The sequence below is a fragment of the Protopterus annectens genome, chromosome 6.part0, assembly GCF_019279795.1.
Source record: "Protopterus annectens isolate FY-2018-M chromosome 6.part0, PAN1.0, whole genome shotgun sequence".
Classification (NCBI taxonomy): Eukaryota; Metazoa; Chordata; order Ceratodontiformes; family Protopteridae; genus Protopterus; species Protopterus annectens.
The window spans coordinates 807,925,519-807,943,412 of NC_056737.1; the positions used below are offsets into that span (position 1 = coordinate 807,925,519).

At 36.5% G+C, this 17,894-nt stretch overlaps 1 protein-coding gene across 1 annotated transcript in view; it reads left to right on the forward strand.

Moving 5' to 3' along the window:
- The window catches only part of SIX4 (SIX homeobox 4), a 36,788-nt gene that overhangs the window by 1,349 nt on the left and 17,545 nt on the right, over positions 1 to 17,894 (forward strand). Inside the window, exon 2 of the mRNA XM_044074485.1 lies at positions 2,519 to 3,210. Within this exon, the coding sequence (XP_043930420.1) occupies positions 2,519 to 3,210 (692 nt within the window). The remainder of the gene's footprint in view (positions 1 to 2,518; positions 3,211 to 17,894) is intronic.

Here is a 17,894-nt window from a genome sequence, read left to right on the forward strand (position 1 = left end):
GGTGCAGCTGAAGTACTTCATAAAGTCGGAAGGTATGACTTGTGTAGTGCGCAGTGTTGGTTGGTAACCCGCTTTTGTGGTCAGTTTTGTTGGCAAAGCACCATTTTATGAGGCTCTCAACCAGTACACTAATTTTATTCACTGTCCTTTAGTTGAAATAGGGCTTAGGTTGGGTGTATCTAGTTGTGAAAAAATATATCAAAGTGTTTATTTTTGCGAGCGCAAGTTGCACATTAAGGTTGCTAACTAGAATATTTGTGTAGTTCATACAGAGTTCATCAGACCAGGTGTAGGTGAACTGATATAACTGAAAACTGGAGGTTTTTTTTTTTGGAAACTCAATTCTCGGACCGCTCAAGGGCATTTTTTCTTGAAAGATGCCTTTGTGCATAACGAGAACATTTTCAACCTCCCTCGGTTCTAGTTGTTCGCACATTAGCCAGAAGACCGTGACAGGTTTATTTTATTTTACTTATTTATAGTTTACAATTAAAAGCAAATAAAAAATAATAATCACCAAGTCGTACTATATGACGCAACAACAACCAAGTCGTACTATATATATAGTGGGCCGGCAACAATTTCAAAGTATTTAAACATTTTGCTGGCGGGGTGAATCCTCTGAGCTAGTGGATGTTTTCAGGGAAAACCTTGAATAATACAACCCCGTAATTATTCAGAAGGGCGCAATAAACATTTGTAAGCATAAAAGTTATCGTTTATTCCGTCTACAGTAATATTTGAGTAAAATCAATTTTGAAAAACATTTACAACATTATATTTCACTTATGAAAGTAGAAGTGCAGTTACCTTTACAACACTGTGATGTTTGCTTTGCAGAGAATAAGAGCTGGAAGGACATTTAATGGATGCTTAAATAACTTGTACATGCACAATCAGATGTGTATGAATCACCGAGAGCAAAATTAGACAGCCGCATTGTTCAACATGCCTCAGAACTGCCGTGATTTAGGCATAATGTTATGATTTGTTTTAAAGCAACACTATTACTGATAAAAAAATCCGATAAGTGGTTCACATAAGCATTTTCAAGTTAAAATTTGTCCTATTAGATTTTGCGTTGCTACTTTCTACGGTTAGAGCTTTCCAATGGTGTATACAATTAAACACATAAATAAACTGTGCCCCTAGAAAGTTTTCTTATAACAGTGGCGTATTACCCAAAGGTCTTATATTTTGGGGAAAAAAATAAAACGAATGAAAACTTCTCTTTCTGATCTTCTGCAGTGATATTTAAGGGCTAGTGGTACAATTTAATGAAAAGATGCTTGTGTGATTGTACAAATTAAAACCAGAGCAGTAAGCCTGATATATAAAAACAGTCCTATTGTTATGTGAGTTGTAGCTGTAATGTAGGTTAGTCGTTCAGTCTTAACTACAACTACAGGATGGACTGATCTTGTCTTGTGATGTTAGTATTAAACAAATCACGGCGTGAGTTAGTAACCTAATGTGAAAAGTAAATCCCTGTTGTTTAGAAGTAGCTGATTCTCAGTAGGTGACACAAACTGATCAGTTGCAGAAGTATTTTTGTCACCTAGCCATGTGCTAGAGGGTGCTAACCTTCTGTTCTGAAAACACCATTTGTGAGTGCATCTGATGTTTGACAACTTTACTTCTGTATTAGCTGCAGTTATCAGTGGGACTCTGTTTTAAGTTCAACAAACATGTTTTTTTCATTGTATCTAATAATTTATTTGTCTGATTGGAGTAACATGAAAATATAAACGTGTTTCTGACTCATCCTGTAAAAGTGACAGCATGGCATACCCCACTTAATAAATCATCAGTTTTTCTTTCATGATCAGTCAAAGATTATGCCAGTTAATCTTGCTTCACCAGAAATAGACCTCAACTGATACCATTCTTGGTTTACTATTACACTGCCATATACAGCTGAGGCTGTGCTTGTCAGTTATTTTTCAAATGAGTAGTTTATTCTACTGATGCTAGTTTTAAGTTTTTTTCTTTTAATTTATTTGTATAACAGTCACATTTTCCTATGTTTTTTTTTTCTTTTGGAGAGAAAAGAAGTACTTTTTTATTTTATAAATAAACTTATTTCAGTGTATCACTGTCTAAAAGATCACTTCTTGATCTTAGCCTTTTCCTGTGAACGAGTTTTAATGCCATCCCTGGTTTGTTTCTTTTTTTTTTTTTTTTTGCATTCTGCTTACTTAGAGACATCTGTTAGACAAGTCAGATTACCAAATGGCTCTGTGAAATATGTGAAGATAAACTTTTTTCCTGCTCTCCATGAGACTGTTTTTTTTAAGTCTAGCAAACCAAGCTGGCCATGTGCTTTTTGCCCTCATATGTAGGGACGTGTTACAGTGTTTTGTGCTAAAGGAATGAAGGAGGACTAAGTATTCTTGATGTTTAATGTGTGTGTGTGTGTGCGTGTATGCATGTCCATGGTAAACCCCCCCCCACAAAACTGAAACAAAAAACGTAATATTGTATTTATTGAAAATGTTTTCTGTTTTGTACAATGTAGTGAATCAGATGGCAATCACAGCACTGAAGATGAGTCCAGCAAAGGACAGGAAGATAGCTCTCCACATCCGCTTACTGTGTCTTCTGATGGCGCCAACAGCACTGGCCTTTCAAATTCTGCAGAGTCTATGTTCATGCAGCATCTTGGCAACTCTAAAGTATCTCCTTGCTCTTCTACACTTTTGTTAAATGGAAATGCAGTGAGTGCTACTCACCCACCTCAGATGTTCCTTAACAGCAGTGCATTTATCCAGGGCCCTAATGGTGTGATCTTTAATGGAGTAAGCATGGGAAATACCCAGGCAATAACTCTGAGTCCTTTGAGAACAGCAGTCACAAGCGCTATAGGTAACAATGGGTCATCTGCAGAGGCAAATGCATCGTCATCCCCTGAAGATGTGAAGGACTTGAAAATGCTGCAAGGATCTATGCCTGGTCCGGGTAGCACAACATACAGTCATAATATATCCACCCCATTTTCTCTGTCTGCAGCTAATGCCAGCATCACAAATGAGGCCATACAGACCCTTGCCACACAGGAAGGTGGACCTGTAGTTGCTTTCTCATCTCCTGTGCACGTTGGCCAGTACAACCTAGTTCAGTTGCCTAGTGCTGGAACAAATGGACAGTTTAATGGAAGGGTCAAAGTGTCTTCATTTCAGCTTCCTTCATCCTCAGTAGCTATTTCACAAGGTGAGTATAAAGTGCTTTTCCTGCAAATGAAAACATTTAAAATGACACTGCCGAGTTTCATCATGTGTTGTAGTGCCACTAGCTAAAATGAATATGTATGCGTGTTCACAATTTTAACAGCGCACATTTTTTCTTTTGTAGCTTTGTGAGGTCTGATTGTTACTGCAGCTTATGTAGTTTGTTTAGTGGGTGCTTAGTCATTAATTTTTATGTGCTTCATGATGCTGTTTCATTGTGTTTAATACTTTGCATTGTTGTGTGCATGTGCTGGAGATGTTTTGGCTGCTGTGTAGTTTGCTTGCAGTTTGTCCGTTCATTAAGCATTACTATTTGTTAGTTAGCTTTAATTTAAAGCACCTTTGCCTATTTCTGTTGCTAACTAGGTCTACAGCTTTTTGGTTCACCTCATAGCTTACCTGCAAAACTTTTAGAGCAAAAAATCTAAACACGCCTAAAATAATGAGGAGACTAAGGTCCAAAATAGGGACAGATTTTAAATGTTGCTCCCATAAATTTAGAAAGTTTGCTAGAATAACAGGTTTTCTTTTAGCATCTATTTTCTGAAATATATAAAGTCTGAAACTCAAATGTGTCTCATTATGTACTGCCTCAAATCAGTGACATGCCAGAAAACCACACATTTTATGAGAACAGGCCAAAATATGAAGCAAAAATCTCATTCTGTGAAAATCTAGACAGTTGAGAGGTATACCTCATTGGTCATCTAAGTATCTATTAAGTTCTAAGAAGTTTTGTGGACTCACATTTACTGTCCATTTTCACTGAGCTTATATTCAGATTGTATTACTTATCACTGCTGTTATTAACATATCATTAAAAGTGACAGTAGCCATTGAAGTTCTGCTTGTATTTATCCTGCCAGTCCTTAGGCAGCTGGTCAATAGTAGTTTCTCTGGACTGACCACAGCCATCTTTTATAGTTAGTTTTTGAATGGCTTTTTAAGATGTTTTGCCAGTGTGACAGAAGTTTTTTTTCAGGTCGGATATGTTGCCAAATCTTAAAAATACATTTTGCATTGTTCTAAACAGAGAATTGCTAAAACAGTTTGTCCTGGGTAATAGGTGAGCACCTAGAAGTCACAGAGTATTATAGTTAGTTTGTTCTGTAGAAATAAGGTTAAACTGGTACCTTTATTTCAGGTTATGGGTCCTATAGGGTATTTTGTGAGTTAAATACTAGAGAATCTGGAAAGAGAAATTAATGTTTTTTTGAGCAAAATGTTTGGAATATTTCTAATGGTGCAGGTTAGTTCTGAAAGGATTAGAAAAAAACTTAGTAATGAAAGTATTGCCAGAAATGTGATTGCTTAAATGTAATGTATGCTTATTCATCTTGAAAAACAAGATCAGGGGAAACAATACATGGTAGGTACTAACAGCAGGAAGTAGAAAATGACCTTGGGTTGCTTGTTTGGAATTGTTGGTAACATACAGGAAATTCTTGTCTTATTGTGAAGGCATTTTGTACTACAAGCAGATGGGGCAAACTTTGGAAATATATTTGCAACAAAAAACTGCCAGTGCATCATAAAATAACACGATAGTGAAGAACTGCTGTGAGAAACTTCCTTATTTGTGTAAATGTCAGTACTTAAACAGACCACATATCATTTTGGCTCAGCTTAAACAAAGTACTTCATTTTTGTTTAAAAAAGTACCTACCTACATCGATGTTCTTATTGCTCAGTAACTCTTTGTGTTAGTTTCAAAATGTCTTCCTTTGTACGTACTAGAAAGTTTCCCCACTCTAGTTCCTTTAATGCATCTCTATAGTTATTTTTTCTTTCTCTCTCCCTCTCTCAATCTCTCCATCATTAAATCTGTAGCCACCCTTGAAACCTGTTAGCAGCTGACACCCTTGAAGTAGAAGGAATATCTGCAAAATATCTAGAGCTAGGTGTCTGCAAGTATACCTAACCAATTGCATTACTAGTTACTTGAAGCATGACTGAAAGTTTTGTACCAAGTTAAGGATGTGTGCTGTTGGTCTTTGTGTTCCTAAGTTTGCAAACATGTCATATCTATGAGACCATCTGAGATGTTCAGAAATTATTGTGAGAAAACCATCTGAGATGTCACAATTAGTAGGTCTAATGGGATTATTAAAATTAGTAGGTCTAGTGGAATGTTCAGAAATATATCGAATGACTTTATTTTATTTTGAAGGTATATCTTCATGTTGAGAATACTTGTGGCAAAAAATGGGAGGCCACAGCAAAGCTTATTAAGATGACTTACTTCAAAAACTTGTAAAATTGTCTACTTTCTCCCTGCTCATCTCACTGTCCATACTGATCAACAAAAACATCTATGAATGCCTAATAGTGGTGTTTTGGAAAGTTTATTATATCTGGGCAAGTAAAATTCTTGCCAGTCAAAAATGAACATTTTACATAAATAGTTTATCTTGGTGGTGGATTAAATTAGGGCATATTTGCAATGTTTGCTGTATTTATTCATTAAAAAAGAAAACCATCATTGTATCTCTCATGCATGCATACACCCTTTTCAGTGTGTTTGCATTTTAGTAATGCATTTGGGTGATCTGTTATCATTCGGTGTGATAGTGTACAAATAACTGTGGAGCAAAAAATATTAAAGTAAAACCAAATAAAAATAAAACAGTAACCAGAACAGAAAACTTTTCAGTTGTGTGAGGGTGAGTCAAGTCTTTCTATAAGGAGACCCAGTGGATAGTGAGTGATTGACATAAGAATGTGAGCATAAATTATTACAATTTAAATCTCTTTAGTGGGATAACTTTTTTATTTTAAAGAATGCCATTTTGCAGGAGTTATACCAAATGTCTTGCAGATAGGTAAACTACCCATAGCAAAGAGGAGAGTGTTGGGTTGGTAAAAGAATGGACTTTAATTAGCAAAAAAGCCTTAAAGGAGATGATGCAGCTTTTAATCAAGTACAGTGAGCTGGAGTTGGATGGTATTTTAATGGAACTTGAGCAGTTGCGAACTAAGTGTGATAGTGACAAGGTATGTACTGATCATGTTACTCCCGTTTTTGAAGTGGCCACAAAAAGGAAAAGTATAATCTTAGTTATGCTGATGTAACATTTTTGAGTTGAGAAGAGAATAATCTAACCTTGAAAGTAAGACCTCATTTTGCAGCCAATCAAAATAGAAGAAAGGAATTGGAACACCAATCAGAGCAAAGAAGAGGACATGATAATCGTAATCAGAATTCAGCCAATCAACAGAGTTTTTAGATTCTGCTGAACAAAACCAAAACCTTCCCTGTTGGGGGAAAGGAATGATTTCAACAAGGTCCACAAAAATCAGAAATGGATGATGAAAAGTGTGTCAAGTATTGGAACACAGAAAGAGCCAGTCAGTTTTTAGCAGAAAGAAACAAACTGTCAGAGTAAGAGGTAGCAGTAAACCTGGAAAGCAATATCGACACAGTTAGTGACCAGGCAACAACAGTTCTTTTTTTATAAAGAAACATGGGAAAGTAATAGTTGAAGATCATAGAACATCCAACAAATAAACAGGACAAAGGAGTTTAACATCAATGAAAGTACCAGTTTGAAAAAGAATGTCCCTATTTTTGTAAAGGTTCATTTAGTATTGTTAATTTGTGCTTAGTACTTTTTTTCAAGTGGAAAATAAAGCTTTACCAAATGTTCTGACTTTTGCACCAGGCAAAAGAGTAAATTTAATTGATTTGATGGTTTCATTCAGACTGTTTACTCGAAATTTATGTTTAATATTTTTTTCCTAGACAAATAGACAATAGAAACAAGCTGAGTGTAGTATGAAAATCCAGTGTTTTTGCTCCCTTCCAATGATTTTATTGCAAGCATATTCTAAGAGATGTGTGAAACAGAGTTCTTTGACTATTTTAGAAGTTCACATTTTAATTGTGTAATAATTTAACAGACTTAAAAATAAGTGCTTTAAATGTTTTGGATAAAGGTAGCAACATAAGAATTATGGCTGAAAAAGGGGATTCCTTAGTTATTATGGACGGTCTGCAAAATGCATGGTATTAACTATTTATTATCAGACGTTGCACAGTGCAAGAAAGTTGAGAAAAGTGCTGTATTTTCTAGTTATAAAATGATCATCATTATTTATTAATAAACCTGCTTAACAAAGACATTCTTATTAACAATATTTTGGATTTTTAACAGTGGTTCTTCTCAAGTTGCCTGTTATTTCTTTGAATTCCTAAAATTCACAGGACTGTTACAGAACCCCCCCATTTTAGACTAATAGTTTCTGCAAAGGTGTCGAAAACACTACCATTGAGTATGTGTTATGACCACTTTTAATTAAGGTTAAACACTTGACAGCATATTCTTTAGATTTTGCAGATAGCTTACGAGATGTTTCAGTTACTGCAAGTACTGTTTTGTTGACTTTAGATGGAGTTTCATTATGTACTGTCATACTGTAAGAGGAAGGTATTGAAGTGGTAAAACATTTTTGGGTGATTTAAAAAAAGATATGATTTATATTGATTTTATATGTGTATTATTACTGTTGGCATTAACCAGTTTTTTGTATGTTTAAATATGAGTATTACCAGTAGATTGTGGATGTGGCCTTAGGGACAGTCATGAGCCCCATTTATGTGAAGGTATGGTTACAACAATGTTCTGTTTATTTCTGTTTTATCATTGCAGATTTTTATTTCCAGTTTAGTGATGACATTTTTTCTGTGGAAATCGACAGTAAAAGAGTTGACAATTTTTGTTGACTAAATGAATCATGCTACTTCATAGTTAAAGTTTGAAGCAAACTTGCATCTTAATGAGATTAATTATTTGGGTATCACAGTATACAAACATAATCAGGGCACCCTGGGTACTAAAATATTCAGGAACCCTGTTTAATATAACGAATATCTAGATTATAGCAGAATCCATCCTATTTATACTAAAAATGGCATAGTTATGAGTCAGTTTATTCAGGACTCCAAGTTAATCACAGCAGATGAGAGTCATTCTTGAGAAATGGATTTAAATTTTTCATTTTTCTAAAGAAAAAGCACCACCAAGAGGCTCTTTCGGGCATGACCGATATGCACCTATAACTACATTTGGATTGCAGACATATGGTAATAAAGGTAAAGGATTCAGTAATGTTGTTCCAGTGCCCATCACATTTAATGCTGACAGTACAGCATTAAAAATATTATTAGGAAGCACTGGAATGTTATGAGGGGGTCAAGTCTTGAAATTTGAAGGGTATGCTGGAGAATGGAGACAGAACAGAAACACAAGTGAACAAGAGTAGTGAGCAGTTTGGCACATTTTCATGTTTTGGGTGCAGACAATGACGACTTATGGCAGACAGCCTTTATGGTACCAATGGTTACAGTGAGGTGAGTGCTAGGGCACCAGGCGGATACACATCTGCTACCAACAATGGGGTTTATTATGTCCAGTGCGTGACTTGTGACAGTTTTTTTACTGGAAGAACAACTAGAAGCTTGAAACATTCTGAGCACATTCCTAGTATTTAAAATAAAGACTGTAAGAATGCATGTATAGACACAGTATGCAGTGTTTTGGATTAAAAAAAAACATTTTTTTTGTTTTGGAGAAAGTACAGACTGATGTATGATGGATGATGTGAATGCACTATTATAGAGGCACTAATTATTGTGGCAATTTAAATTTAATACTTTCAGAAAAGCAGCATTGAATGAAGCTATCAATTTGGCATGATTTTGTTGAGAATAAACAACTCAGAATATTAGAATTTTTTATTGGTTGTGTTGAAGTTACACGATATGGAAATTCTGTATTTAAAATGATTACATGGCAATATTTCCATTTGATGAAGTTCATGGAACATTCTTTGAATGAAAGAACTTACATTTTATTAACGTGAAGTACAATTAATGGTTTTCTGCTCTTGGCCTTTTCTTATTTTTACTTAGTTTTGCAGTTTGTTAGAAAATGCCTTTTTTGTGGTTGCATTTGTTTCTTACATTAAAATAAAACACCAAATATAAAAGTTGTGTAGTTGAATAAAATAAAGTATTTTATTTTAATCCAATTACTGTTGTGTTTTCACATCATGTACACTAGTGAGCCGCATATTGTGTCTTGTTACTTGGAGCAAAATAAAACAAACACTAACAGCTGCGTCTGCTACTGGACCTTTTGTTTCACTATGCAGATCCTATAAATTAAACACTAACAGAGCTAAGGCTTCTTGTCACATAAAGAATTAAACCTACATGGTCTCTCAGATCCCATAGAATAAATAATTAAACTATTAAGGCGTCTTGCTTTTTAAAAAAATAGCCCTACCTGGCTTTTCAGTCTAAACATTTCTGGAACACTGCCAAAAAATGGACAGGCTTCACCTCATCTTGAGTAACTTCACAAAGTCAACTATTTCTCCTCCTACAACACATCTCCCTTTTGGAGTTTTGTCCAAAGCAGACTTCTGAATGTGCCTGCTATGATACAAATTCATTGCCCAAATTACAAACTGGTGCACAAAACTCTAGACCACTTCTTCATAATATTATTACATTGGTTGCACTGGCCAGTGTGCACTTTCCTTCTTGTCATCAATCACTTGCCTCTTTCTCTAAGTTGTTTATCTCATATGTGACCCTTTCTTACCCATACATATACCTCTCCCCTAAATCACCTAATACTTGACCACTTAGTCATATCCACTCCTGACTTTGACAACTCTGAACTTATATGTGCCAAATTAAAAATTAACCCCAAAAAGCACATTAACATCATAAGTGGTTATATTCCATGAGACAAAAATATTCCCGCTTTGGAAAATTTGCTTCATTGGATCTCCAAGTCCCTCCCACAAGAAACAATCTTGATGGGGGCTTCAGTAATGACTGCCTTAACTGCTCTTCACAAAATCTGTCAACCCACATTAACCTCCATGGGTTTATCCAACTCATTACATCCCTGACAAGGGCTGACAATCCTTGACTAGATTTTGGTTAGCAATCCCTCGTTAGAATTTCAAACAGGCTGTCTCCCAGACAGCCTAAGTGGCCATCACCCAATCTTTCTTCTTAGGACCTGTACTCACCAATCCATCCAGACCATCTTCCACTTAATCAAAAACGAAAAAAAACTTCACCCCAGTTGCATCTCCTCACTAAATAGTTGCAACTGGAATTCAATAACACAATTACCTCTAGAAGATGCAGTAAACTCCTTCAATATCACCTTCCTAGACATACTAAACTACCATGCACCCCCTAGAACTGTTAGAATTAAATCCAGTTATGCACCCTGGCTAAATAAGGAATGTGGATCTCTACCCAAGGCTAGAGACAAGGCTTGGGAACAGTTTCACAAAAGCAAAACACAAGACAAACATACCTAGAACTATGGAACAAGGCAGAAACGCTAGTGAGATCAAACAAAATCAGCTACTACTACCATATCCAGAATAAGCACACAAAGCACCCTCAAAAATTCTGGGCCACAGTCAATAACATACTTCATCCAGGTAAATCAGCTACTCCTAACCCAACAACAACTAACAATTCTGACAATATAGTAAACCAATTCAATTAAATACAGAAACTATTTAAGTCCCAGCAAACTCTCAAGGCTTCGTCAGCAACTCTACCCCTTTTTCCCCGTAGCACAGCACAAACTTCCAAAATAACAGCCCCTACTTTAGCTTACAAACAGTGTTTGTTAAATTCTTAAAAAAGCTACTTCAAAAATTGAAACCAGCCACCCTAGCCACAGATAACCTTCCAGCTGACTTTCTACAAATTGCAGATGAAGCAATAGCCTATCCAGTAGCCATACTTATCAATCGGTCAATATCTGAGAGCTCTGTATCTATTATTTGGAAAACCTCCCATATTCTACCAATACACAAAGGAGGTAATACCACAGAACTTACAAATTATCACCCAGTTGCCATCTTATCTCCCTTATCCAAAATACTAGAAAGAGTAGTGCACACCTAACTAATGAACTACCTTCTCAAACACAAATTACTATCACACACCCAACATGGCTTTTGTCCCTTTCATAGCACCACCACCACATTAATGTCCTTTACCAATATAGTTAACCACCATAGAAACAATGAACAATACGTATTTAATATATTCTTGGCCCTATCCAAAGCCTTTGATATGGTAAATCACAATAAAGTCATCAACATTCTCTCCACACTAAACCTTAGTAACTGTTCTATCACATGGTTCCAAAGCTACCTAGCTGGACAACTGCAACCCATTGAATGGAAAAAACACCTCTCCCCTGTGCTCCCAGTTGCCTTAGGAGTTCCACAAGGCTCCATCCTTGGACCTCTGTTTTTGTCTGTGTTTACCAACTAGCTCAGCATCTCCACACCACACACCTCTGTAGTACAGTACGCAGATGACTCCACCCTAACTACAAGCCCTCCATACCATAACCCAAGATTCCTTTCTATCTGTGGAAACATGGCTCACTGATTCTTAACTCATTCTGAATCTCAGCAAAACTAAGCTCCTTCTCTTTAGCCCATCTAGATCCCCCTCAGCTTCCCAGTCATTTACTATCTTGTCCAAAAATAAAACTATGATCACCCCAATAAAACACACACTAAACTGCTTGGAGTAGAAATTGGCAATAACTTGAAATTTGATATTCACATAGCCCAAACCATCAAGAAAGTTCACAAAAAACTAGGTCTGCTGTACAGAAACAAGCAATTTCTTACAAGAAACACAAAAGCTACTATGGTCCGTAAACACCTCTTATCAACCCTCCTCTACGCCTCCCCAGTACTAACCAACCTCTGCAAGACCGACTTAAACTGGAATCCTGTTATAATAAACTAGCAAAGTTTGCTACTGGTGTCTCCTGTAGGTCACATCACTATACTTCTCTTAAACAACTAAATTGGCTTGAACTTCCTCAGCATCTGCACTTTAATCAACTAACCTTTGCACACAAAATTCTCCGACCTGAATAAACCCCTGCTCTGCAAAATATTATACATCCCAATGTCTTCGGTCCAGTAACCTACTAGATACCACCAAAGCCAGACAACTTTGCTGGGAATTCTCTCTTCTCTAACTACATTCCTAAAATATGGAGTAAGCAGCCAACCCTAATAACCTCAAACAGCTCTATTATATAATTAAAAAAGCTCCTTAAGTCACACTTAGTTAGACACCTGGCTATGTACCTGCAACACTCCTGGATAGACCTTCCTTAGTCTCTCAACAAATTATTGTCCTTAAAAAAAAAAAAATCCCATTGTTAGTATTAATAACATCTATAGGGAAATAGCCTTCTGTATCATTAAATTGTATTTTAGTCATGATGAGGTATAATGTGAATGTTTCTAGCTAAATAACTATTTTCATTATGTATGTATTATTTTGCTATCAAAGCAGTAATTTTCTATAAGTTTGTTAACTCCTGTTTAGTCTGTAATTGCCAATGTTGCTTCTTTCTTACATGTTTGTGAAACTCCAATTGGTATTTTTCTAGAGCTTTTCTCCAGGCCTCCACTGAAAAAGGACTTGTGTCCAGTCAGACTTTCCCGGTTAAAAAATGTAAAATAAAGTAAATAAATAAAATAAAATTTGTTCAGGTGTTTTGGCTTTTGTTTCTCCTCGTACTGTGTTTACACATACTTTTATACTACTTTAATATTCTTAGCTCTCACCCACATTAGTAGCACATTGTTAAAAATATGTTTTTGTTTATATTTTCAGGTTATGTAACCATTCAAGTCTATATATTTTGCTATAGTTATACATTTTATGTGAGGAAGATTATATTTTTTGCATACTTTTTGATTCCTTGGCCTAGGTCATGCCCGAAAAGGGTCTTCGGCTTAATGCAGCTATCTGGTTATCAAGTTAGTAAATAAATACATATATACATGCTTTAAAACACTGCCATTTATTGGATGAGGCATATACTGGATAAATTGACAAAGCTTCATAACCCTCATGCTGCAACCCTAAGTCTTGCTTTCTTAAAGTTAGTAGCACCCATTCTTCCCAAACCTGTAGCTCACATCTACAGTGGTTCCATCTCAGTTTAAACACTGTCACTGTGCCCTAAAATTACATCCCTGGTATACCCCCGAAGATTCCAGACCACTGTCAAACCTCTTTCCCTTAGCTAAAACTTTTGTCTAAAGTCCTTTACATACAGCTCTTAGACCACATTAATTTAATGAGGAATACTCTTAAGTGGCAGCAGAGATTCTGTTGTACTCACAGCACCCCTTGCTGCCATTTACTCAGTTACTGAGACCATTAGTGAAAAGAAATAGAAAAATATAGGCAAGAGAGTAAGTTGTATTATTCTGTATGATTATAGATATAATTTGGTGCAGCAATTGTATGTGGACTTTTTGGTATAGGGGAATACCGTCACACGTAAAGGCTGTATTAATTCTACTGTACAGGTGAGCTTGTGAAAAAAAGCTGATCAGGGGGAAACAATAAAGAGCACTATGGTTTTGATTTTTTAAGATATAGTATTAACTGATACTTGGGAGTGAGAGGCAGTAGCTAATATAGGCAAGGGGAATGTTTCTCTTTGTTTTACAAAAATATATAGGGCAGTGTTTACATGGGGGTGTCTTGTACTCTGGGACACCTTATCATTTGGAAGTTGTATTGTAAAATGGATACTTACTTGATGGAAGTAGCCAAATGTAAGCAAATTAATATTTCACTTTATGTGTCATTTAATAGACTGTTTACATGTTGATGTTACAGTACCATGAGACACTTGCATCCTGGAAGCTGTCTTAATTTTTAAATGCCATACTTGTGAAGAAAGCACAGAGATACTGAAACACAAATATGATGTAATTAAAACCTTTTATTGGACCAACAAAAGTTTTGCAATTACTTGAGCTTTCAAGCTGGATTGAGCCCTTCATCAAGAATTAAATTACTGATGTTAATTTGTTTGTGTCTTTCGGCTTTTCCCGGTTAGGGGTCGACACAGCGGAACTTCGGTCCGCTAATGATTGGTAGTGGATTTTTACGTACCGGGTTACCAGCCCTGATGCACAATCTTCAACAAAGGCACGCCCCATTCACGTATGCTGAGAATCGAATGGGACAACGTCTTGCTATGAGGCGACAACGCTACCGCAGCACCACCACCGCAGTAAATTAATACAGTGCTTAAATATCCTCTTGTGCCTGTTCATGCTACACCTCAGAGACGGACTGTGTTTGTGTGTGTGTGTGCGCTTGTGTATATGTATGAGAGAGGGAGACTGAAAGTGCAGAACAGGGTCACGACAAACTAAAACTGCTCTTAACATTTAGTGAGACAATACATTTCAAAATAAACGATGTGTAGGGATATTAGCTAAATCCAGAGAAGGAAAACAAACGTTGTAATTTGTAACCTGTTAGTGTGTCTAAACAAGCCATCTTTTTGGTTTTGGTTTATAGGTAGCATGAATTATCAGTAATGTATAGTTCACAATGATGAGAAAGGTATGGACTACCAAGAGAATACAATATAGGGTTAGAAAATGTATGCATTTTATATACAGTTATTACACTAAGCAGGCTGTGGTTTTGCTAACTGAGAAAGAGAGACAGAGAGTGAAAAGAAAATGGTGTTGTTACACAGCATAAGATTTTGAAGAACAGCAGAACTGAATAAGGTTTTGTTATAATGTTAAAACTGTCTGAACATTAAGGCCTTACTGATTTTTAATTTTCTAGTTACTAGTATTCTGATCAGAGTGTTCCCTTATGTGAAAATAACCATTCTCTTGTCATGAATAAAATACAGATGCTAAAACATCAACTTCAGTAATCTTAACACTTACTGTTAATATTCTGAAGTAGTCATCAGTTTGAATTCAGAGTAAATTCATCAAATCATGCATTACTAGAAGAAAAATATGCTGTTTTTCAGTATACTTTATGTCCACTGTTAGTTGCTCAAAGTAAAAAGTTGGGTGTTATACTGTCTCATAAAACTAATATCTAGGTTCATACCGAGTGTCAGGTTGAACAATTAAATGAACTTAATCTCCATTGTTCTAATTTCCAAAACTCTGCAGAAATGTCCTTGAAGAACCATAATTGTCGTATCTGGTATAGAACAGTCAGACTGGGAATTGTAACTGTGTGTCTATGGGCATTCATCGTAGTTCTGAGGAACTGGTCTGTCTCTCCTATGTAACGTCTCTGGACATTTCCTGCACCTTTTTGGAACTGTACATAAATGAAACCTGTACTCTGAAACTTCTGTTTTGTCGAATTTGTTTGAAGTCATACAAATCACGTGACTTGTTTTGCACCTTGAATGGTTGCAGAGTTTTGTGCCATTCTGGACTATGTCCTGTTCTGGTCTAAGTGTGCTTCTGACAAGAAAATTTTTTACATTCAGAAGTTGTTTAAATGACAACAGTGGAAGTACCTTTTAAGGCCTAAATGGATATTGAATCACAGTTTATCATCAGTAACTTAATAACTGCTGACAAAGGGTTTATGCCAGCTCCAAAGCATGAGTAATTGCAAAACCTATGTTGGTTTATTAAAAGGTACTACATCACATCTGTGTTCCAATGTCTTTGTGTTTTCTGCTAGTGGATCAACACCACATTTCATAATTTGTTTTCTTGTGGAGAAAGATGATCATTGGGAAGCAAAGCACAGCATGCATGACCTTCTCAGAAGCTATGTTGTAGAAAAGACAGCAGATCATAAATGCTGTTGTGCAGCACAGATGTGTCTGCTTTCAAGGTTTTGCCAAGTGGAGATGATAATGCAAAGGTCATTTGAGTAGGGCTGGTTGTTTGACCCCTGATTTTGAATGTGTATTATACCTGCAGTTTTTCAAAGCTAAGGAAGTATGTTTATGATAAGGGGGTATAAAAGATGTACCATTTGAGAGTACCAGTGAAGGTATTGTAGGCACAGAATAATTTGAGGTAAAGGCCACCTGAAGCACCATGCCTATAGCTTGGAATTTCACAAAAACAGTGAATTATTCAGGGTAATGGCACCTTGTTAAAGTGGAAATTAGTTGTGAATTTGACAATATCATGAGTTGTAGGATCAGTCGTCTGGAGGGGTGGTTACTTGCTAGAGCTGAATTGAGATGCTGAAATAGTTATGGATTTCTTCATCTGTATGATCCTGTTTCATTATTGGAATCCCATAGTCGATTAGAGAAAAGGGCTGGAAGGCTTTAATTCTATCAGCAGAAGTCTTAGTTTCCCTCTGTAAATTGTAACGGTAGGGATTCTTGTCACACTTTTAGAAACTCTGCCTTAGATTTCTTAGCGCACCTTTTGCACAAGTTTCTTAGTGGGTATTCACTATTCCTTCACACCCATGTTTGTTAATGCAGTATGGATGACCATAGTATAGTTAGCATTACATTTCCAACTACTACAAATAAGTTCGTAGGAGATTACTAGGCTAATGGCTTGAGTCCTTACAAGTCTAGCCAATATAACCTAATTTTACCCAATATATGACCCATAGGGTCAAGAGGATAGCACAGATTTGTGCCTATGCTTTGAGTATCTTACAGATTGCCCCTGTTGTAAGGAAATTTATGATTCCCCATCCATTGATTCAAATTATCTTTGAAGAAGGCCAGGGAAGGGCCCTACTTAATATGAATAGTAAGCCTGTTCCAAAGAAGGAGCAATCTCTGAGACACATATCTGTCTCTCCAGCATGTTTTTTTTGAGTCTTTGACTAAAATTAGATCCCTATATCAGGTGATACTCGTGCCGTTTGAATTGCTGATATGTAGCAGCTCCAGCAGGGCTGGATTTGTGAGTGCTTTGTAGGTCAGGTGTAGGTCACCCCTTAATAGTCGGTAGGAAACAGAGTAACAGGCTAGAGCTTTTAATCTAGCTATAGAGGACATTTTGTTTACACCCTGGATTTTCTTTGTGAGGAAACTCTGAGGTCACTCCAGATGCTGTAAGTGCCGAGTCAGATACATGCCAAATGGTGCATTGTACTTGATTATTGGTCTAATGAGGGCCGAGTACAGTGGGGCTATAATTTCCTTGGATCTGGATGCCACACCTTTATTTATAAATTGTGCCACATAGAAGGACTTCCTCACCATTAAGGACTCATGGAGGTCAAAGTTCAGGATACTATCTATCTGTGTATCTGGATCTCTCACCTCTGAGTCTACTTTTAGAGGGTGTGCTATTGATGTTGTAATTTGCAGGATATTTGACTTTCCAAAAGGTGTGATAATGCATTTTTTCACATTTAGTTTTAGGCCATATTTCTGACACCAATCATTTGTCTGATCTAGACCCTCCTGAAGGATATTTACATTTTTGGGGGAATTCAGTGATTGCCCCCAGCTTGCAGTTGTCAACAAACTTTGTCACCAAGAGCCCTTTCTGCATTAGCCTTGACTTCAGGGAAATATATTCTCAACAGGAGTGGTCCCAGCACTGAGCCCTGTGGCACACCATTGTTACCTGGCCTTTTGCTGGATCTAGATTCACCCACTTTAACCATGTGTGTCCTATCTGTAAGCCAACTGGCTATCCATCTGGTGGTGTAGGGATTTATACCTAGTTTTGTAAGTTTATTTATACTACCTGAGTGGGGAATTGTGTCAAATGCCTTGGCCAGGTTGAGGTAGGCAGTATATATTGATGTTCTTACATTCACTGCTGCAGTATTCATTACAAATGGGATTCCCTGCT